This window comes from Schistocerca gregaria, chromosome 3 (assembly GCF_023897955.1).
Source record: "Schistocerca gregaria isolate iqSchGreg1 chromosome 3, iqSchGreg1.2, whole genome shotgun sequence".
Classification (NCBI taxonomy): domain Eukaryota; kingdom Metazoa; phylum Arthropoda; class Insecta; order Orthoptera; family Acrididae; genus Schistocerca; species Schistocerca gregaria.
The window spans coordinates 676507336-676532218 of NC_064922.1; the positions used below are offsets into that span (position 1 = coordinate 676507336).

Below are 24883 nucleotides of genomic sequence, written 5' to 3' on the forward strand. Positions count from 1 at the left end.
GTAGTTGGCGCTAAATAACGAATAGTGTGAGATGATCCACATGAGTTCCAAAAGAAATCCGTTGGAATTCGATTACCCTATAAATAGTACAATTCTCAAGGCTGTCAATTCAACTAACTACCTGGTTGTTAAAATTACGAACAACTTCACTTGGAAGGACCACATAGATAATATTGTGGGGAAGGCGGGCGAAAGGTTGCGTTTCATTGGCAGGACACTTAGAAGATGCAACAAGTCCACTAAAGAGACAGCTTACACTACACTCGTTCGTCCTCTGTTAGAATATTGCTGCGCGGTGTGGGATCCTTACCAGGTGGGATTGACGGAGGACATCGAAAGGGTGCAAAAAAGGGCAGCTCGTTTTGTATTATCACGTTATAGGGGAGAGAGTGTGGCAGATATGATACACGAGTTGGGATGGAAGTCATTACAGCATAGACGTCTTTCGTCGCGGCGAGACCTTTTTACGAAATTTCCGTCACCAACTTTTTCTTCCGAATACGAAAATATTTTGTTGAGCCCAACCTACATAGGTAGGAATGATCATCAAAATAAAATAAGAGAAATCAGAGCTCGAACACAAAGGTTTAGGTGTTCGTTTTTCCCGCTCGCTGTTCGGGAGTGGAATAGTAGAGAGATAGTATGATTGTGGTTTGATGAACCCTCTGCCAAGCACTTAAATGTGAATTGCAGAGTAGTCATGTAGATGTAGATGTAGATGTAGATGTAGATGTGGCATGTCCATGGCTTCGTTGGGTCCGCTCCAAACTCGATCCCTAGCATCAGCTCTTACGAACTGAAATAGGGACTCAGCTGACCAGGCCACGGTTTTCCAGTCGTGTAGTGAACAACCGATATGGACACGAGCCCAGGAGATACAGGTGATGTCGTGCTGCTAGCAAAGGTACTCGCGTCGGACGTCTGCTGCCATAGCCCATTTATGCCAAATTTCGCCGCACTGTCCTAACGGATACGGTCGTCGTACGTCCCACGCTAATTTCTGTAATTACCTCACGCACTGTTGCTTGTCTGTTAGCACTGCACTGACACCTACATGCGAACGCCGCTGGTCTCGCTTGATAAGGCCGTCGACCGCAGCCTTGTCAGAGGTAATGCCTGAAATTTGGTGTTCTCGGCACACTGTTTACACTCTGTTTCGCGGAATACTGAATTCCCTAACGATTTAAGTAACTGAATGTCCTACGTCACTGTCTCCCACTACCATTCCGCATTCAGAGTGTGTTAATTTCCGTCTTGCGACCATAATCACATAGGAATTTTTTTACATGAATCACCTGACTATAAATCACAGCTCCTCCAAGGCACTGCCTTTTAACGCATTGTGTACGCGATGCTACCCCTATCTACACATGTGCAAATCGCTCTCCCCTGACTTTTGTCACCTCATTGTAAATAGGACCCGGTTTTTGAACAGACTATCTGACCGGGAATATACTGTTGTACACCAATTTTCAAGTGAGTGTCACTACGTCTGCCATTGTTTGAGACGTTCATTAATAGTTAAATTATTAATGTCTTTTTATATTCTCAGCTAGTGACAAAAGATGGAAGATACATCTTATGTGGTTCCTGGCATGATAGTAAGTCAACAACAGGCACCCGTTTTCTAGTCCCTTGTAGAGACAGTACTGTAGCACTTACTTGTGGCCTGATAATAGGTTCGAGATGTATATTATAACAAAAGATTTAGTCAGTAATGCAAGTAAATATGAAATATTTCCAACTGCCAGTGCCCAATACCCGTAACATGTTTTATAAAAGTCAAATACGAGGATAAACAGCCTGGTGCTAACTGACTCTATTATGATACCAGTTTCGAGGAAAAAAAACTTTACCTTAGCATATGTATGTACAATCCCACAGTATATTGATAATGAGCTTTCTGTCTCAAGCGCTACTCCAGAATATTGTGAAAACAGACCTATGAACTCTCACTATAGAAGAAACTGATAGAGAAAGCTACATCTCGTGCATTCCTAAGAAGACGTAGATGTGAAACCTACAATAATTTACGCAATCTGACCCTGGCCAAAGATATTTCACTAAATCTCAAAGTGTTCATGTCATAGGTAAAGTTTAATAACGGGTCCCAAAATTCAATATCTCGCGGATCGGATTGGTAGTGAAACCGATGTCGGCAAACAGAAAGCAGAAATATTAAATTTCGCGTTTAAAAATATTTTCACTTATGAAAATATAGCAGAATGAATATTTGACTGCAGCACAGGCTCGCAAATAAGAGGTGTCGATATTAGCATCACCAGTATTGGAAAACCAAATACGTAGAGGAAACAAGACACCTGACTCTGGCAAAATGTCAGAGTTTACACTTGATACCCTGCGGAATTAGACGTTTCCGTAGCTCGTATTTATCGAGAATTTCCTGCCCAGCGTATCGCCTCGCGAGTCCGGAAATGGGATCAGGTCTTTCCTTTGCACAAAAGCGGTAGAAGATCAGGAGCACAAAGTTACAGAATCATTTAGTCAAGACCCTAAAGAATCCGCCAAGCTCAAACACTGTGACGACACTGGAGGGAAAAGAAGATTCTTTCAAGAAATAAGCTCGGATTTATATAAAAGAAAAAAAAAACATTTGTATGATACGCAGCATATTTTATTCGTGCACGACAGCCTGGAAACAATTAATGCTGGTGAATAGGTAGATTTCCGAAAGTCTTTCCACACAGTATCCAGTTGTCAACAACTATGTGTGATACGTTCATAATAATTTCACAGATGTGAACGACTCCATGAATATTTGTCTAGCATAACCCAATATCACCCAGGGCTGTTCGTCGTTTAAGCTTACCAGGACCACATTCGAAGAAGACGAAGATTTTGGGCTTCACCGTTGAGGGTAAAAAAAGAGAGGACGATCGGAGGTATAGAGCTAACACATTTAAGTATTTTAGAATATATTAATTTTTGGTTCTTTAACTAAGAGAGCAATATATATATATATATATATATATGTGAACGACTCCTTGAATATTTGTCTAGCATAACCCAATATCACCCAGGGCTGTTCGTCGTTTAAGCTTACCAGGTCCACATTCGATGATATATATATATATATATATATATATATATATATATATATATATATATATATATATATATATATATATCCCACTTGTACTTGTTAACGTCCTTCTCCAACACCTCATAGCAAACACTTTAATTCTCTTCTTTTTCCAGTTTCACCCCAATTCAAGTAGACGATTAACTTCAGTAATACGCTTTGATCCAGATATACATTCCCAGAAGTTACTTTGTCAAATTAAGACCAATGTTTCATACAGTTGCCGGCCGTGGTGGCCGAGCGGTTCTAGGCGCTACTGTCTGGAACCGCGCGACCGCTACGGTCGCAGGTTCGAATGCTGCCTCGGGCATGGATGTGTGTGATGTCTTTTGGTTAGTTAGGTTTAATTAGTTATAAGTTCTAGGGGACTGATGACCTTAGAAGTTAAGTCCCATAGTGCTCAGAGCCATTTGAACCATTTTTTGTTTCATACAGTTAGACATCTATTGATAGCGAGTACCTACTTTGTTTGTGCTAGTCTGCCTTTAATGTCCTCCTAGCTTCGTCCAACATATGTTATTTTGCTTGCAACGTAGCTGTACTTTTTCACTTCGTTTATATCGTGGTCCCCACCTTTGATGTTAAGTTTACGATGATCTCATTCCTGCTACTCCTTATCACTTTCGCCTTTCTTCGATTTACTCTCAGTCCATATTATTAGTTCACTTGATTGTTCATCCCTTTTAGTATGTCCTGTAATAATTCCTCGCTTTCACTGAAGTAAGCAATCATAAGCGAATAGTATGATTCATATTCATTCACCCTGAATTTTAATTCCTCTCCTGACCCTGTCTTCATTTTCGTCATTGAGGCTTTGATGTATAGACTGACCAGCAGCGGACAAAGACTGGAGCCTTGTTTTACGGTCTTTTCACTCCGAGAATATATTCTTGGTGTTCCATTCTTTTTGTTTCTTCTTGGTTTTTATACATACCATATGTCACTCACCTTCTTACTCCGTTTTACACTTTCGAACGCTTTTCCTATGACGACAAATCCTATGAACGTGTCTTGAGTTTTTTTAAGTCTTTGTCTCATTATCAAGCACTATGCCACAAGTGTCTTTCTGTGCGCTTTTATCTTTCCTGAAGCAAAACTGTTGGTCATCTGACGGAGCCTCAATTTTCTTTTCCGGTCATGAAGCATGATTTGTTAAGCAGAACTTGCTATCCTTCTCGCATTTATTTGTCATTGCTATTACCAGGATTGCATAAATGTTACTTTTTTCCGAAAGTCTATGAGTATGTCTCCAGTATCAGAGATTCCACACACTAACTGGAGTGGTCGCTATTCTCGGTGATTTTATAAATTCCGAAGAAATGTTATGCATTCCTTCTGCCTTATTTAATCACTGACCTTTCAAAGCTTTGTTAAACCCTCCTTTGTTTTCCAAATTGTGTTCTATTTCTTCTACCTTCACGTCAGTAACTAGTCATTTTTTCCATCAATCCTCACTTTCCTCTACGTTTAACACGGGAATTAACCCTCTAGTCTTAATGTTGACAGTATTGCTTTTAATTTTGACAGTTGTATGTTTTTACTATGTCATTGGCCGATCATTTATTTTTCGACTTCGCCACATATTTCCTGCAGGATTTTCACCTTAGATCCGCTATTTTTCCTATTTATTCATTTCTAAATGCCTTTATTTTGTGATTGCCCTTTTTGGAGATGTGTCTGTTCCTCTTCAAATGAACTGCCTATTGTGGTGTTCATTATCGCAGTATCTTCAACGTTTGGGAATATCAAATACACGTCATTGCGCCTCAGTTATTCTCTTAAACTTCAGTCTACCATTCATCTGTACGAAATGGTGATTTGAATCAGATATATATTGCATTTCAATGTTTGAATTGTGTATGTCTGTCTAGGTGTGCTGTAATCCAGTTGGTATCTTCCCGTGTCTCCAGAACTTTTAGAAACATACTTCTTCCTCTTGTGATATTTCAGCGGTGTATTCGCTATTATTAACTCGAGTTTACGCAAAATTCAAGTAGCCTCTCACCAACCCTCTTCCTACTACAGACTCTATATTGTCCCATAACACCGTCTCAAGTCTCTTTATCACTGTGTTCAAATCCTTCAACATTATTATATTTTCACGTCCCTTTACACACTGAGTTATCCGTTCAGTGCCTCTGTTTATCTCCTGCTAGCGACGCTTGTAAGTATACTTGAATTATTGTTATCCCGGTGGAGGTTCGAGTCCTCCATCGGGCATGGGTGTGTGTGTTTGTCTTTGGATAATCTAGTTTAAGCAGTGTGTTAGCTTAGGGATTGATGACCTTAGCAGTTAAGTCCCATAAGATTTCACACACATTTGAACATTTTTGAACAATTATTGTTGTTGGAGTTGATCAGCTGTTGATTTTGAAGATATTAATCCTATCATTGAACTGCTCGGAGTAACTCACCCTCTGATCTTCATTCCTATTCATAACGAATCCTACCTTCGATATAAAGTATTCTGCTGTTTCTGATATTACCCTAAATTCGTGTCAACGTAAACTCTTACCTTGTTTCCATTTCGCTGATATCCACTATATCTAGACTGAGACTTTTTCTTAATCCCCCTACCACAGTCAAGCTTATGACAATCCACGCTCCTTTCGTTGGATAGTCATCCCTCCAGTGTAGTATCCTGCCAGAGAACCGAATAGGGAGCTAATCTGGAATCGTTTGCCAGTGAAGAGATCATGGTGACTCGTTTTCTGTTAAAGGCCACATGACATTAGATTCGCATAATGTGTCTTTGCTGCAGTGGTTTTTCATTGACATCTGAATCCTCATACCGTTGACAACTGTCGATTTTCCCTCCTGGAAGGGACAGGTTGCCACTCAAAGAGTGAGAGGGCGTCCCGATCTTCTATCTGCTCCTGCGCCCTCTTTGACAACTCCGTTGGAAGAACGAAAATAACTCCTTACAACGAATATTTTCGGTCGCCATTGTTGAAGATTTCTTAATCAAAAAGGCGACCTCGCGACCGAAGATAATTAGATTACTAGATAGAAGCTCTACCATTTCTTTCGCTACCCTTTTTTTTACTTTTTCATTTTCTTTCCATTACTTTCTTCACCTTCTGAGCCTTGCTTCTGTGCTTTTTATCTTGTTAGTCGAAACATAGTTATTCTGGAAGGTGAAAACATTAACTGACATCCTTTTACAAGCCTTTTTTCAGCATTCTGATTCTAACAGTGGTTATTAATCTATCAGCATTCCACATTTGCAATGTGTTATCTCGAGCTTACATCAACTTGTCACCTTGCAGTGTTAATCCTTAAATATGTTACCTAAACAGATGTATTCCATAAATTTCATAACTCTCCATTAGTTATATTTTGCTGTTGCAATTTTTATTCCGTCAGCGTACTTCACTTAGTACTTAGACAAAAGTCTGCTTCTTTGAGCACATCTTAGAGACCATTAAGAAAAACTGAGTCGAGATTCTCGTCTATTTTAAATTCACCATACAACTCTTTGATACGAACCTACAGTTGCATTTATTTCGTTTCCTTAGACCGCCACGGACCAATCTGACATTAAATTTGTAAATAGTACCTCTAAAGACACAAAGTTACTGTATTTTAACATTGTTAAATGCATTACTATCAGAATATAGTTTGTGAACACTATTGGGTTTAGGAAACTCTAACAGACAATGCGGTTAACGGGACCTTTTCGGTTGTGGTTACTCTGGACTATCTTATATGAGCTGGTTCATTCAGGTCTAAGAAAATTGTATTTGAAATACATCATAAATTCATTATGCCAAAACTTTAGTAATAATGGTGAGTTATATTAATCATTCTCTATGGTAATTAGAACGATTTGCCTTAACCACTGGACAGAAAATCTTCATTACGACGGCAAATAAATAAGTAAAACTAAGCCAGTGACATTGCATACGTGGGTTACAATCGAATTAAAAGATTGTTAGCAGCCTCAAAATATAGTTAAATGTTGCGTATTTTTGTTGTATTTTATTTCCAGTCATTTTATGAAGTTTGTTGATTGGTCGATATGGTGGTAATCGGTTGACTTGTTCTGATAGTTAACATGTCATATTTTATTATTTATTGTATTTCTTCTGTATTATCATTTATTTCTGTTAAAGGTCATTGTAATCACATTCAAAATAAAACTATGTATTACTAAATGGTTCAAATGGCGCTGAGGACTATGGGACTCAACGTTTGAAGTGATTAAACCCCTAGAACTTAGAAGTAGTTAAACCTAACTAACCTAAGGACATCACACACATCCATGCCCGAGGCAGGTTTCGAACCTGCGACTGTAGCGGTCTCACGGTTCCAGACTGCAGTGCCTAGAACCGCACGGCCAATGTAGTACTAATTTTAAGACACTTCATTCACGGCTGATTTGATTTCCATAAAGTAAATTGGTTTCCAGAATATTTATTACTTTATTGTAAGCGAAACGTACACTAATGCCATTAATTTGCGACACCGATATCTCCGACAAGTTTGTAAACGTACCATCGAGTGCCGCGATATACATCCTCTGTATGTCGCTGCGTGACACACTCATGCTATCTGATAACGAAGTTTTTCTCTGCTACAATTTTAGGTAAATTTCTCTCGATTTTCTTGCTACTTAAGATTTCTTTGTGTACTCATATTTTCAACGACTTCCTCTGTCGTCGTCGTAAGGCGTTCCCTACCACACAAAAAGGCCCCGCGCTACTTTCGTATGCTGTTGGCCATATTATGTGATGGAGACCTCACAAAGTTACAGAACTTCCACACGATACCGGAAATTATGTCATTGCCTTTGATTTGACAACATTAGCAATGATACTGATTTCAGTAGATGGTAGGTAACTCTTTTATACCTGGGCTACCTTTCTGCATTGAATGGCCGTTTCCATGCACCACTTACGGTGGAACCATCGTCGCAATTAAATTTATTCCAGCAAATTATGACCTCAATAGAGCCTCTGACGACAGACTTCCAGTGGGAAAATGCATGGTATGAGTATCGCTACCAGTGTTCGTCCGTCACAATCATCATAGTAACGTGTGGCTGCATACAGAGGTCTCGTGACACTGTTACGTTCCTATGAAATAACTCGGCCAACTACATACGAAAGTACCGCAGGCTCTGTTAGTACCACACTAACTCCTGACGATGACGACCAAGGAATTAGTTTAAAGCTCGAGTACAGAAAGCAAATCTGATGCAACAAGAAGGCCAAACAACATATTGTAAAGTTCGTGCCTAAATAGCCCTAATCTTCGACTAGAGCAGCCTCGTTGTCACAGCCTAACAAATCTTTAAGATACTGTGTTGCGTGCAGTGGCTTGTAGAGACCCACGCCATTGCAGGTGATGAGACAATTGACAGGACATACAGGCTCACATCAGATATTCTTATCTCTCATGGGAGCATTGGAGGCTACGGGAACAGGCGCACTCCATCACTTTTTAAGGAAGCGTGATTCCTGGTTACCAGCAGCAATAGACCGCCTGCTACCCCGAAGAAGCACAAAAGGGAAGATCACATCCGGCGGTGATACGGTGTGGACGCCTCGGGAGCGGTCGCGCATCTGGGAACTGGGCAGATGGATGTCCATAAATATACACGTATCGAAAAAAGTTTTGCATCAGCCCGTTTCTTAGAACGCCTGAAGAAAGACGTTGACTGTGGATACTGTACCACAGACACAGTCCTTTTGACTGTTTAGAGATGTCACTAGACCCTCCAAAACATGTAAAAATCATGCATGAGCAGGGCCTATCAGACGAAGGGGATCCGACAGCCAATCAGTCCAAATCATTCCACCAGGAAGGAGGTATACGGCTCGTGTTGTCTGTAGTTCAACCATGCCTAGACGGTCAATATCACTGTTCGTCCGCGTCCGAATTATTACTTTGTGCCAGGAAGGGTTCTCAACAAGAGAAGTGTCCAGGCGTCTCCAGTGAACCAAAGCGATGTTGTTCGGACATGGAGGGGATACAGAGAGACAGGAACTGTGGATGACATGCCTCGCTCAGGCCGCCCAAGGCCTACTACTGCAGTAGATGACCGCTACCTACGGATTATGGTTCAGAGGACACCTGACAGCAAGCCACCATGTTGAGCAATGCTTTTCATGGACCCACAGGACACTGTGTTACGACTGTGCGCAATAGGCTGTATGATGCGCAACTTCACTCTCGAAGTCCATGGCGAGGTCCATCTTATTAATCACGACCCCATACAGCGCGGTACTGATGTGCCCAAAAACGTGCCGAATGGACCGCACAGGATTGGCACGACGTTCTCTTCACTGGTGAGTGTCTCATATCCCTTCAACCAGAAAACCCTTGGAGACGTGTTTGCAGGCAATCCGGTCAGGCTAAATGCCTTAGCACACTGTCCAGCGAGTGCAGAAAGATAGAGGTTCCTTGTTGTTTTGGGGTGGCATTACGTGGGGCCGACGTACACCGGTGGTGGTCATGGATGGCACCGAAACTTCTCTACGATACGTGAATGCCATTCTCCAACCGATAGTGAAACCACATCGGCAGCGTATTGGCGAGGAATTCTTCTTCATGAACGACAATTCGCGTCCCCATCGTGCACATCTTGTGAATGGCGCCCTTTAGGATAACGACATCGCTCGACTGGAGTTGCCAGCATGTTCGGCAGACATGAACCCCATCGAACATTCCTGGGAAAGACTGAAAAGGGCTGTTTAAGAACGATGTGACCCCCAACCACTCTGAAAGGTCCACGTCGAGTAGCCGTTGAGGAATGGAACAGTCTGGACCAAAAGTGCCTTGCCACGACGAATACACGCATGCATCAGTGCAAGAGGACGTGCTATTGGGCATTAGAGGTACTGGTGTTTACAGCAGTCTGGACCACCACCTGTGAAGGTCTCGCTGTATCATGGTACAACATGCAGTGTGGGGCTTTCATGAGCAATAAAAAGGGATGATATGATATTAATGTTGATTACTATTCCAATTTTCAGTACAGGTTCCGGAACTCATGGAGCCGACGTGACACAAAACTTTTTTTGATGTTTGTACATCGTGTGGATCAGTAATGAAAAATTTCTTTTGTGGACCTACCAAACTGATGTGACATCACGTCACATCAGGTCATTGTGAGAGGATATAGTCATTTTTCCAGTCGACATCAACACATAAATGTCTTGCATCGTAAAGTGTTGCTTAATTGATTGTCAACTGCTATTTACAGTACTGTGCTGAAACCTTGTAACGATTTACTCCACCCCTATATGTTGACCACTCATTGTCAAAGCGTTTGTAATTCATGTACGAGGAGTAGAGAGTAATTTCAAACAAAATACATCATATGATACATCTTATAACAAAATAGAAAGAAATCAGTTTTATAGGTATTTTCGGTATACCGAGTATGTAGTCCTTCTCGAAGGTTTCATTCTGGAGAAGCTGTCCTCGGCTCCAGATGTAGCGGCTGGACACACCGCGAACATCCTTGTCCGCTTTCCATTCCTCGATCAAATTTCGACCGTCAAGGCGGCTGCCGCAACCAACGCCATCTTCGTCTTCTAATGTGTTCGGTCGGAACATTGCACGACCCCCGCCCAATACGACCTGAAACAGATATGTTGAACATAGTTTACCTTGCTAGCGTGCAGGACTGTGAACAATTCCGTGAAGTGCTAATACTTCCCTTCAGCGTAATACGATGTGACTCTAAGTCAAAACGTGATATACCTCACACAAAAAATAAATTTTAAAGATACTTGTTTATATCTAGTCGTTTCCACGTTAATTGTTCATTTCAAGAAGGTACTGATCAATAATAGCTTGTGTCAAACACACCCAGATGAAATTAAGTATGTTTATATCGAAATAAAACAATGTTCGAAGTGGAATAGGAAATTATAATTCACCTTAACAATAGCTTTCAGGGTTCACAGTTAAGTTGTTTTTGCTTTCCTGAACTTGCCTTTTCCGGTGGAAGTACCCAAGTATTATTTGAAATTACACTTTCATTAACACTGTTTCCCAGATATGCTCAGTAATGTTCATGTTTGGAGAGTTTGGTGGCCATCGGAAGTGTTTAAACTCAGAAGATCATTCCGGGAGCCACTCTGTAGCAATTTTGGATGCGTAGGGTGTCGCATTTCCCTGCTGGAACTACCCAAATCCGTCGGAATTCACAGTGGACATGAATGGATGCAGGTGATATGACACAATGCTTACGTACGTGTCCCCTGTCAGAGACGTCTAGACGTATCAGGGGTCCCATATGACTCCAACCACACACGCCCACACCATTACAGAGCCTCCACCAGTTTCAACAGTCAGCTGCTGACATGCAGGTTCCATGGATTCATGAGATTGTCTCCACACCCGTGCACGCCCATCCGCTCGATACAATTTGAAACGAGACTCGTCCGACCAGGCAACACGTTTCCACTCATCAACAGTCCAATGTCTGTGTTGGAGGACCCAGGCGAGAGCGTAAAGCTTTGTGTCGTGCAGTCTTCTAGGGTATACGAGTGGGTGCTCGGCTCGGAAAACCCTTATCGATGATGTTACGTACAATGGTTCGCACGTTGACACTTGCTAATGCCCCAGCACTGAAATGTGCAGCAGTTTTCGGAAGGGTTGCACATCTGTCACGTTGAAACGATTCGCTTCAATCGTCGTTGGTCCCATTCTTACTGGATCGTTTTCTGGATGCAGCGATGTCGGAGATACGATGTTTCACCGTATTTCTGATATTCACGGTACACTCGTGAAATTGTCGTACGGGAGAATCCAAACTTCATCGCTACCTCGAAGATGCTGTATCCCATCGCTCGTGAGCCGACTATAACGCAAGTTCAGACTCACTCAAATCTTGATAACTTGCCATTGTAGCAGCAGTAACCTATTTAACAACTGCCCCAGACACTTGTTGTCTTATATAGGCGTTGCCGACCTCAGATCCGTATTTGCCTGTTTACATACCTCTGTATTATAATACGTATGCCTCTATCAGTTTCTTTGGCGCATCAGTATTATATATGAGTCCGGTAGACCTGCATATTCATTTGTTCGATATTAGCCCTTGGAATGCCTTAATTATAGCTAGTTTCGCGAAGTATCGTAGAGGAATAGACACGAGCGACTGTTAGATCAATACGTCAGGTGAGTTAGACTCCTTCGAGGTGAAACCTATTAGTAAATAAAGATGCTACTGAAGAAACACCAGTGTTTCAGAATTTAAGCTCTTTCCTGCCGATATCCTTGATAGCCTGTAACTTTTTGCTTCCCAAATTTATTCACACAACAGGTGTCAAGTAATGTTTTCGTAGCTACATTTTGGTTTTACCAGCAGTCATAAGCTTTGAGCAGGATGTTGCGAACGCAGGAAATGCTGCCGTGCGCAGGAAGCGTCGAAAGTGTGAAAGGGGAACATTTTATTATCTAAAATCTGGAAGCATTCAGGCTTAATAATGTCACACCTTCCTGCGCATGTACCACAACAAATACGCAACGACAGGTAGAAAGGTTTTTGTTTCATTTAATGCCATGTGAATAAAATGTATAGCTTTCCGTTTTATAGGTCAGTGGGAGCCTAATTGTAACGCCAGTTTTTTTTATATTACTATGTGCGTGACTGCGGCCAGCAACTGCCTTGTGAAATTTAAAAGTCATCTTACAATTTCTGCTTCTCTTCCTGCAAGTACTGATAACACATTGATATATGTAGCTGCATTCATTATATTATTTAAGGCAGAAAATTATTTAGTGTAGCAGATTATTTACTGCAGTATGTGAAATGAGTAGATGGCTCTGAGAACTATGGGACTTAACACCAGCGGTCATCAGTCCCCTAGAACTTAGAACTTCTTCAACCTAACTGACCTAAGGACACCACACACATCCATACCCGAGGCAGGATTCGAACCTGCGATCGTAGCAGTCGCGCGGTTCCGGACTAAAGCGCCTAGTAAAGGAGTAGATGTTAAACACTATATAATGTAATAATGACATTCAGATATGTGAAGATGGGAGAGGGCTAGCGAAACGCCACAGACCAAATAAATACTGGAAATTAAAGTGACTGACGTATCCCCACTGATTGAATATAGGCATATACTTCAACTTAACTCCTTTAATTCCAGTTTCTTTGTCACAGAACATACTAATGAAAAACCATGGAATATAATCTTAAAAGTTAGATTCACTATTAATAGAAAAAAGATTGTATGGAAAGAAATATGTTTAGTGAGTCACTAGTTTTTAGTACTAAGAAAATCACCATATACATTTTGCGGTCTTGTGAGAAATTCAAAATTTTTCGTGGTTCTTCATTATTTGATGTGAGTGATGTTTGGTTAGTAGTATCTCAGTATTGTTTGTTACGAAAATTACAGAAATGTTATGCAATTAATTGCTTGATAATTAACTTAGACCAGGACTGAGATCTTCCTGATAGGAAAAAATAAAAACACAAAATTAAGGTGGAAATTAAAGGAAGAAGACCGACTAAATTTGTTTATGTTACAGATGAAGAAATTCAGAACAGAAAAGGAAAATAATAATTTTTAAGTGCTCAGGTTAAAAAGGGTGTAAGACAGCAACGTAGTGTTTCGCCCCTAACTGTTCAATCTTACATCGAACGAGCAATGACGGAAGTAAAAGAAAGTTTCAAGTCCGGAGTTAAAATTCAGGATGAAAGGATATAAATGACAAGATATGTTGATGACATTGCGATCCTCGATGAAACTGAAGAAGAATTACAAAATCTGTTAAATGGAATGAATAGTCTAATGGAAACAGAGATGGAGAGTACGTCAAAGAAAGACGAAAGTAATGAGAAGTAGCAGAAAAGAGAACAGGGAGAAATTTAACATCAGAACTAAGGGATCACGAAATAGGCGAAGTCAAGGAAGTCTGCTAGCTAGGCAGCAAAATAACGCATACCGGACGGAGCAAAGGCAATATAAAAATCAGACAAGCACTGGCTAAAAATGGCATTCCTGGCCAATAAATGTCAAACATGGGCCTCAGTTTGTGGAATAAATTTCTGAGAATGTACGTTTGGAGCACAGCATTTTATGCTAACGGAACATGGACTGTGGAAAATCAGAACGGAGGAGAATCGAAGCATTTGAGATGAAGTCGTACAAAAGAATGTTGTAAATTATATGGACTAACATTGTGAGGAATAAGGAAGTTCTGTGGAGAATCGGTGAGGAAAGGAATGTATGAAAAACACAGACAACAAGAAGAAGGGACAGGATGATAGGGCACCTGATAAGACGCTAGAGAATAACTTCCATGGCACTAAAGGGAGCTATAGAGGGTAAAAACTGTAGAGGAAGACAGTGATTGGAATAAATGCAGTAAATGGCTGAGACGGAGGTTGCTGGTGCTACTGCGAGATGAAAAGGTTGGGACTGGAGAGGATTTCGTGGCGGGGGCGTCAAACCAGTCAGAAGACTGATGACGCAAAAAAGGAAGAAAGAAAATATAGCCTCTGACGGATGATAAAGGACAGTAAGCGTCCTGTCACCAGAAGAAGGGCGAGAGTGACCCAGAGATAAAGAAATATCAACTCAACCAAAGGTCTCTCGGGAAACATTTAGTACACCCCTCTCTAAAGTAAGGCACTGACATAATTTATGTTCCCAGTGCTGCGTAATGATGGCATTTCTTCTATTGCGGAACAAACGTTGTTCTCGTGTATCTACGTTCTTCATTTCCGGCCCCGGTAGCTCAGTGGTCATTCTCGCTTGCGCGTCGGGCGACTAGGTCGTGCTCTTAGTTCCGCCTCTACCGTAGCGCAGCGTGTTTTCCTCCTGTCAGTTTAGTGCCGTGTTGGTCTCCGTGCGCGTCGCATCGCTGGTTGTCGGCTGGTGTTTGGTGTTCGTGCGGCCCTTCCTGTCGCGGCGTCGTCTCTCGCCGTGATGTCCACCATGGTTCCCACGAAAGTTCCGCGTACAGGTACAGTCAGTTTTACCTTTGACAAATCCACGCGTCACGTCCAGCCCGGTTCTTTGGAGATACATGACTGGTTAGTCGATACAGTTAAGGTCACTACTGATCAGGTGCATACCGCATATTTCGACAGCGAATTATATGTGTTTTTTGTTAAGTTTCTTGACCCGCTCCAGGTTGATAGGCTACTTTCTCGTCATGGTTCTCAGGTACCCTTTACGCACCGTGATGGTTCCACTAGTATGGTTCTCTTGGCGAATGCAGAAGTGATATATACGAATGTTCGGGTATTTAACCTTCCGCCCGAGGTTGACGACTCTTTTCTGAAGTCCGTTTTGCTTCCTTATGGGGACGTACGCCATATTCGAAAGGAACGCTGGTCTGCTCAGCACCGCTTACAGGTATAGAGTGGTATTCGGTCGGTGGAAATGGTGGTCAAAAAACCTATTCCTTCTCACCTACAGGTATGTGGTTATAGGGTCCATATCACGTACAGTGGCCAGGAAGGAACATGTTATTATTGTAATGAAACTGGTCATTTCCGTACTAATTGTCCGCGGCGTGTGGTGGTATTAAAACCTACATACGAACAGCGTAAAAAATTGACTTTAGCTGATCTTCTCCCGCAAGGATCTCGGACTGAATCGCTCACTGTTACTGAGGGACGCAGTGATCCGTTGCCCGACAACGGCCTTGATTTTCCCCCGTTGTCCTTGAGTAGGGATGTTGCTGCCCTTAATTCCGATGTTCCCGTGCTGATTTCTCACAACAAGCGTCGGCGAACACAGCATGATGCGGCTGATGATTCTTCCTTATTGGCTCGCCCTTCCGATGGGCCTCCGGTAAAGGACTCTCTTTCTCAGTCGGAAATCGTGGATGAGGAAGCCACAGGTGCTATCATGCCTTTGCAGAAGCTCCCTGACACCTTATCTGACGTTGTTCCTGCTACCGCGGCAGCCTCTTCGGAGACGCCCGTGACGGGACCTGCTTCTGGTTGCCACGTGTCTTCTCCGGTGCTCCCTGACACTTCTCCTATTGACTCTGTTTCGCATCCCCCTTCTGGAATTTCTGTCGCCCCCTCTGGGTCAGAGCCTCCTCCCATCAAACAACTGATTGATTCTCCAGAGCCAGTGGATCCCGTTGTTATTCACCAACTGTCCCACCGTGAACCCATGTCTGCGGACGAGTGGGATGTAGAGGCCTCTCTCTCTCAATCTGACACGGAATGTCTACATGATGCTCCTACGCAGCCGAACGCTGCAGCGTCGGCACCGCGGAGCCGCAGTCGAATCCGTAAACAGCCACGGAGAGCCGCGTCACGGCCGAAGAAAAAGCAGTGGGAAGATGAGGGTTCTGTTTCGTAGTTTTTCTCTCTGTGGTTCAGCGCTTGTTTCTGGTATGATTACTTGTATGCTGCTCCGTCAGCTGACGGCTCTCTACCGATCTTTGTTTTTCTTTCTAGGTTGAAGTTCCATGCAAGCATATACATTTCTTACTCTGAATATTAACAGAATATGTTCTGAGCTTCGGCTCGCCGCTTTGCGACAGTTTATCTATCAGTCTGGGGCAGATGTTGTTTTTTTACAGGAAGTCCTATTCGACCAGTTTTCCATTCCTGGGTTCTCGACGTTTTTTAATGTCGCTTCCGAACTTTCTACGGGCACTGCCTTGTTTTATAGAGAAGGCATTCCGTTGATGAATTTCGAAGTACTCGACAGTGGAAGGGGGATCGGGTGCACGTTTTATGATCTCAGTTTACTCCTTCTTTATGCCCCTTCTGGTTCGGGTTGTACTACCGCACGCTCGAGTTTCTATAAAGAAGAAGTCATTTACCTGCTTCGTAAATCCCCGACAAAGATAATTTTAGGTGGGGACTTCAATTGTGTTCTACGGCCGGTAGATCAGTCTCCTAATTTTAATTTCAGTAAAGAACTCGACGACCTTGTGCGCTCCTTGCACCTGCGTGACGTGTGGGTTTCTCGCTATCCTACACTTGTGCGACATACCTACTTTACTCCCACGTCTAGCAGTCGCCTCGATCGCTTTTACCTTTCCGATTCCTTGTGTGGGCAACTTCTGGCTGTTGATGTGATACCAGCCTGTTTTACTGATCATTGCGCTGTAGCCGTTACTTTTAATTACGAGCGACAACCGGTAAAATTGTTTCGTCCTCCTTGGATGCTCAATATCGCGTATTTGCAAGATACCTCCCTTGGTATCGTCCTGGAGGACATTTGGACTCGTTGTTCTCGTACTATGGACCGGTACCCGTCTATCGTGGCATGGTGGAAACTGTATGCAAAACCACACATCCGTAGGGCTCTCATGCGTTTTGGGGCTGCGAAGGTGGCAGAAGATGGACGAACGCATGAATTTTACTATTCTGTCTTACGTCAACTGTACGATAGTGCTACGCATGCTCCCCTCCGGGTTACTGATATACAGCGCATCAAAGCCAAATTGCTGCAGCTCAAACGCATTCAAATGGAGGGCCTGCGGACGAGGTCTCAACCACGTTCCCTTCTACAAGAGGAACTGACGTCACTCTACCATCTAGTCCGTATACGGTCGCGCCGGAAACGTGGGTGCCTTGCCTCCCTCACAACCGCTGACGGCCGCGTGTTCACCTCTCACCGTGACATTTCTGACTTCGTTTACACCTATTTTACTGATCTGTACGAAACTCATGTCCCGGCGGAAACCTCTCTTGACGACTTTACCTCCTTGCTGCCTCGCGTCGTCACTCCTCAATTAAACGACGCCTTTCTGCGTCCCTTTCAGAAGGATGACATATATGATGTTGTTGCAGGATCGCAGTCCCGCAAGTCGCCTGGATTAGATGGTATTCCTAAGGAGTTCTATGTTCAATTTTGGCCGCTCATTGGTGACACCTTAACGTCAATGGTAAATGAAGTGATGCGGGGAGTCTCACTTCCTGTTCCTTTTCAGGAAGGCAGAATGGTCCTCCTCCCGAAATCCACAGGTCGACCTGCAATTGATTCCCTCCGTCCTATTACTCTCCTTAACTTTGATTATAAACTTGTCGCTCGAGCAATTAATATCCGTCTCTCTAAGCTGCTCGATACCATTATTGCCGCCCACCAAATCTGTGTGCCTGGACGCACGATACTGACTTCCGTTCTCGAATGTCGCGATGTAATCTCGGTGGCGGCTGCCGCTAATATCCCAGGGGCTTTGCTTTTTCTTGATTTCCAAAAAGCGTTCGATCGCGTCAGCCATGATTTTTTATCGAGAGTGCTCACCGCTGTCGGCTTTAATAATGATGCTCGACAAGTCTTAACTAATCTTTTTACCGGTATCAGTGTCTCGGTGATTGTGAACGGTCACCCTATCCCCCGGATATCGATCAGACGGGGGTTACCCCAGGGAAGCCCCTTATCCATGTCACTTTTTGTTCTATCCTTAGAGCCCTTACTTCGCCATCTCACCATGCACTTACGTGGCTGGAATATATTGGGGGAAATTTTTGCAGTCCGTGCATACGCCGATGACGTCATGGTTTTAGTACGACATGCCGAGGACATACCGCGGCTTAAGGATACCTTGGATTCATTTTGTGGTCTTGCTGGTGCTCGCATTAATGATCGCAAATGCACGTTCCTGCCGTTGAGAGGCTTTGATCATGTCGTCATTCCTTGGGCGACGGTTGTCGATCGCCATAAGACCTTGGGGATCATAGTGGATCGTAATCCGATCAAAATGGCGGCACTAAATTGGCGTGAGGTTACGAGTCGTGTTCACGGGGCGATCCTTGAACATGACCGCCGTTCCCTTAGCCTCCTTCACAAGGCACGGGTTTTAGAGACCTATGTCTTCAGTAAAATATACTACGTTGCGCAGGTCTTCCCGCTTCCCGCGATGATGGCCCGCAGGCTGAAACAGCTGTCTAGTCGATTTCTGTGGCGCCGCCTTGTCTTCCGTGTCCGGTATGAAGTTGTGGCCAGGCCTCGGAAGCTTGGAGGATTGGGTCTTTCAGATATCAAAGTGAAGACGTCCATCTTATTTGCCCGCCGCAATGTTTTAACCTGTACGCGGGCTCCGCATTCAGTCACCTCTCGTTTACTTTCCCGCCTCCGGCCGGCCAGTCTGACCCCTCCTGTTGATGTTGGACGGATTAATCCTAAATTGCGGCACATTCGTGAATACTTTATACTTGTCGGTATTCTGGGTGCTGATATACTTTCTATGACGCATATTACTACCAACATGCTACAAATCCGTTGGGGTACAGCATGTTTCCCTTCTTCTGTTGAACTTGCTTCCCCGTCAACGTCATGGAAAACGGTCTGGTCTCATCTTAGTCTTCCCATTTTGCCGATGGAGATTGTTTCAACGTGGTATAAGGTCATTTACCGTCTGATACCTACTGGTGATCGTCTTTTTCGTATTGGCCTTCGTCCGACTGATCAGTGTGAGGAATGTCATCAAACTGACACCTTACTTCACAGGCTAGTTGCTTGCGGACGGGATCATTGGCTCTGGGTCCGCCGTCAATTAGCTTTTCTTACTAGAGGGCCTGAAACCGCATTCCCAGACGACATCTTCTTACATCCGGACATCTCTTATTTTCCTCAGACGAAAACGAACACGATTGTCTGGCTCTTGGGTTACTATGTCCATGACGTCATTGAAGGCGGTAATGACCCAGATCCCCGCGTTTTTCACCATTATTTGTCAACTGCGCATTGGAAATGGCAGCGGTTACCACAATACCGAACGCTTTTTGCGAATATGCTTTTTCTTGTGTTTAACCGTCAAGGTGTTGGTTAAGTTCCCCTGTGATTCCTGTTTCTTCCCTGAGCTCGAGTCCCCTCCCTTGTTGTATTTTTTCGTGATTTTTTTTTCTCTCTCTCTTTTGCATGTATATATATACACCCAAAATTCATACGGGTGGGGTAACGGGTTGGTCTTCCCCTTCAGAAGAAATGTTTTATTTGTGTTTCACCTAATTTGTTGATTTTCTTTTTTGCAGCTAATATTAAATGATGATTTGACTATGGTTGTCTGAATTCTCGTGAAATATACCAAGTCAATCTGATAATAAAAAAAAAAAAAGTGGTCAGCGCGACAGAATGTCAATCCTAAGGGCCCATGTTCGATTCCCGGCTAGGTCGGAGACTTTTTCCGCTCAGGGGCTGGATTTTGTATTGTCCTAATCATCATCATTTCTTTTCCCATCGACGCGCAAGTCGCCGAAGTGGCGTCAGGTCGGAAGGCTTGCACCAGGCGAGCGATCTACCCGGCGGGAGGCCCTAGTCACACGACATTTACATTTATTTTACGTTCTTCATACATTTGCTCTCATTTGTGAATCAACTCATTTTAGTGTGAAGCGAAGGCCAATATAGAACAATGAGATGGAAATAAATAATACAACAGCGTTCAAAAGTTAAGAATAGTTGAAAGAAATGGAATACTGGAAGTAGGAAAGCTGAGCAATCACTATACATAATCGGTACCTTTCAAGTAGCTGGTTCAAATAGCTCGTAGCACTATGGGATTAAAATCTGACTGATGACCATAGATGTTACGTCCCATAGTGTTCAGAGCCATTTGAATCATTTTGAACTTAACATCTGAGGTCAACAGGCCCCTAGACAGAGCTACTTAAACCTAAGGACATCACACACATCCATGGCCGAGGCAGGATTCGAACCTGCGACCGTAGCAGTCACGTGGTTCCTGCCTGAAGCGCCTAGGACCGCTCGGCCACCGCGGCCAGCACCTTTCAAGTGTATGGCGTCATGGCCAGCTATATATGCCTCAAATTCACTGGTGCAAAACTTAAGGACGAAAGCAACTTTCCAGTGATGTGTCGCTGACAAGCTATAGCTCGACGAAACGTGGACCTTACACAGAAATCACTGCTATAGTGTAGTAGAGAAGATAATCGAAAGAAATGCGCAATGAGACGAACAAAAGCGTGTTGGTTATTCAAGGACAATAACTACAATGAAGTCACCACGAGTTCTGATGGTCCCCTGGACATTACAGAAGGTGTAACATGCTTCGTAATGGGGTGTTTACTGAGCACAGACGGGCACGCGCGCTCTGCAACGTGCTCCCATGCTGCCCACGATGTAGGTAAGGAGTTCCTGTGGTAGGGCGTTCCACTCCATCGTCAGCGCGGTTAACTGCTGGATGGTCCCTGTGGACGTGCTGCTCTACGTCTAAACAACGAATCTCACAACTGCTCAATCGGAGTTAAACTGAAGAAATTGGAAGGCCAGACCGTTTGGCGAACATCCTCTCGTTCCAAGAGCTGCTCCACCAGCGCAGTTCGATGCGGCCGCGCATTGTCACCCACTAAAGTGAAGACAGGGCGGAATGCAGACCTGAAACGACGCTCTGAGGAAGGACTACTGTGCACATTAACTTTGACTGGTGAGTGTTCCGTGTTCTAGGATTTGGAGGCCGGTGTGCCCTTGAAACGCTATGCCGCACTCCGCCAGTTTGAATTTATTTTAGTGAAAGTGCCTTTTTAATGTTGATGGTGTTTTTCATGTCAAATTGCCTGTAAGATGCTAAATTTGGGGCTTTCAGTTTTTGAATGTTATGAACTGATGATAGCTTGCTTAACGCTAAAAATTCCGAGAGTTAAAACAAAAATCTAACGGCGAGAATTCTATGAAAATCGTGCCCTGTCTGAAACTTACTCTCCTGACAAAGCTGACTACGAAATTTGACGAAAAATTGATAATTTTGAAACTAAAGTTTGTCTCAGTTAAAGTTATTTAAACATAGAACCAGTGTTCTACACTATTTTGCTTACCTGGGTCGCACTGGATAACGTCATGCTAACAGCTTTCGTAGCTACAGCGAGTCTCGGTAATAGAGCTGCAAAATCTAACTGCTGAGATGCGCCAGTTTGAATTTATTTTAGTGAAAGTTGCTTTATAATGTTGATTGTGTTTTTCATCTAAAATTGCCTGTTATTCTTGGTTAATAATTTTTGACAATGGTTTTAAATAAAACGAATATTAGTTGATTCTCGGCAAGCAGATATAGATTCTGGGTTACATGAACTCAATAGTAGTCTCATATCATTTGACTTTGTAACATTTAATAGAACTTCAGTAACAGTTAATTTTCTCTGAAAAAAACTAAATTTAATCCTAGAACTACCAAAATTGAACTTCATATCTATAATCTTTCCTTAAAGAAAATTCCAAAATCTAATTCTTAAATTCATTTCTCTCACAACGATCGATAAATTCGAAAAAATAAATGAAAAGCAAAACGAATCCTAACTTTGACATCAGAGGATAATGCTGCATTATCAAAGCGATGCTTAAAATAAAGCAATCTTGATCACTATATGTAATCCATTCTTCACAAAGAGGAAAATCGTACCAATGGTAAAATCAATTCTATTTCTTTCCAAAATAAATTTTCCATTAATCTAGGATATAGAATAATTCGCAAAAGTCTCCGTTGGTTGCTGCGTACTACTACTAAACCAAAAGTCTACTGTTCACATCTAACACCAAAGTTCCACAATCTGTCTACTCTTGTCCCTTCTCGATCAACAGATAAATCTGGAGTACATCTTCACTGACTAAATATCACCCGTAGCTCATCGTGTAGCGAGGCTACTTTACCGAGATTGCTCGCGCATGTCTGAGCACTTCAAACCTTACGAGCACGTTTCCACACATCCCAAACGAACTCCTACGAAACTTTACACACACACCTTTCAATATGATTAATTAAAATGATAATGTTTGACCATGATGGACTTATCGTCGTATTGATATATATATACGAGGGTAATTCAATTATTAAAGAGACAATTGATCTGGGGAAAAAAGCGTAGTAGGGAATGTTTGGTACTTTTTTGGCTTTAAGTTGGCACCACTGGGATGAGCTGATGTATCAACACTGTTTTGTTTATAACCTCAAAAATACATTTCAAGATGGCGAGTCCGCTTATTAGTTTTTTACTTGCTACAGGCGAGAAACCAGTGAATATATACTGTAGAATGTTTAAAAGTGGGTAGATCAGTTAAAAATGGTCGTGACTCAGTGAATGACGAAAACGTTCTGGCCGACCAGTTGCAGTTTCAAGTCACTTACTTTTAAGTCCAGTTGATATTATTTGTGCATACCGCCGTGGGACTATGGAAATGATAGTTGATCAGGTTAATGTTATTGCTGGTACAGTTCATAACATTATCTGTAACAAACTGAAGTACGGCAAAACATGAGCAAGATGGGTGCCAATGGAGTTGACGCGGCTACAAGGAGGAAAAAAGTTGAGAGTGTGCACAGAGGTAAAGGAACGTTATGAAACAGAGGGTGAGCACCTCCTCAACCAAATTTTAACTTGTGATGAAACTTGGGTTCAAAAAATGGTTCAAATGTCTATGAGCACTACGTGACTTAACTTCTGAAGTCATCAGTCCCCTAGAACTTAGAACTACTTCAACCTAACTAACCTTAGGACATCACACATATCCATGCCCGAGGCAGGATTCGAACCTTCGACCATAGCGGTCGCGCGGTTACAGACAGTAGCGACTAGAACTGCACGGGCACTCCAGCCGGCGAGAAGACCTGGGTTCACTATTATGAGCCAGAATTAAAAAGACAAAGCACTGAGTAGATGTACACCAGGTTACCTGTCAATAAAAAATTCAAAACCTAAGAATCAACAGGAAAAGTCATGTTGACAGTGTTTTGGGATGCTGAAGGTTCAGTTCTTTGTGGTTATCTCGAAGAGCAGCGTACAGTGAACAGCAATTACTACTCGGATTCACTTTTAAATGAGGTGAAGCCAGCCATGAGAGAGCGACGTCGTGGATCTCAGAGGAGAGGTGTGATTCTCCAGCAAGACACCGTAGGTCCTCATATTGCTCAACTAACCCGTGAGACCATCGACAGAATGGGCTGAGAAGTACTGCGTCATCCCCCTTACAGTTCTGATTTAGCAGTTAGTGATTTCCATTTTTCTGGTGCACTGAAGGAGACATTATGTGGGAAGAGGTTCTAGGACAACGAGGACGTGAAAAAGTTTGTGGGAAATTTGTTCAAACATCAAGATTAAGAGGTCTTTGCAGCCGGAATAAAAAAGATTTTACCCGTTGGAACAAGTGCATAAATGTTGAAGGGGATTATGTTGAAAAGTAGTAAATGTATTGTTTTGTAAAAATAAAAGTTTTTCCCCCCAGACAATGGTGTCTCTTTAATTACTGAATGTCCCTCGAATATATAGCGTAAACACTGATAAAAGCCATAAACTGCAAGGACAGGTTCCTGGGTGGAAAAGAAAGAGAAAAGGTCCTATGAACATGTGTCTGGAAACGGACGGTGTGCGTGCATGACAACAGATGATTCAGAACACAGTCCAGAGCTGCGTCAGCATCTACACCGCAACAGATTCTCAAACTGGCCTCTGTAGAATGCATTCACAAGTCGCATCATGGATTGCTGCACTGTTTCTTACTTTCCGACCTCTCTCCAAATAGCGCCACACTTATTGAAACACATTTTGAAGAATCATCGCATAAGGAACTGGTTTAGCATACACAACGTTTTTCCCAGTGGTAAAAATTCAGATGCTGAATTCTGGTGATTTAGCTGGCCATGCTAAGGACCTCCGCGTCCTAACCAATACCTTGGGAAGGTGGAGTTGATCTGTCAGAGAACTGTTTTGTGAAAGTGGGGTGGTGCTCCGTCATGCCTAAACCACATAACCAGTTGCCAAAGGCACATTCTCTAACAGCCCAGGCAGAATATTCGGCAGGAAGTCCATGTACGCTCCTCCATCGAGGCGTTTTGGTATAATAACCGGTCCAAGTATGTGGTTTCCAAGAATCCCTG

General features: G+C 42.9%; 1 protein-coding gene across 1 annotated transcript in view; it reads right to left on the reverse strand.

Annotated features, from left to right (window-relative positions):
* The window catches only part of LOC126355551 (membrane-bound alkaline phosphatase-like), a 194374-nt gene that overhangs the window by 44487 nt on the left and 125004 nt on the right, over nucleotides 1-24883 (reverse strand). Inside the window, exon 6 of the mRNA XM_050005909.1 lies at nucleotides 10489-10693. Coding sequence (XP_049861866.1) covers nucleotides 10489-10693 — 205 coding nt within the window. The remainder of the gene's footprint in view (nucleotides 1-10488; nucleotides 10694-24883) is intronic.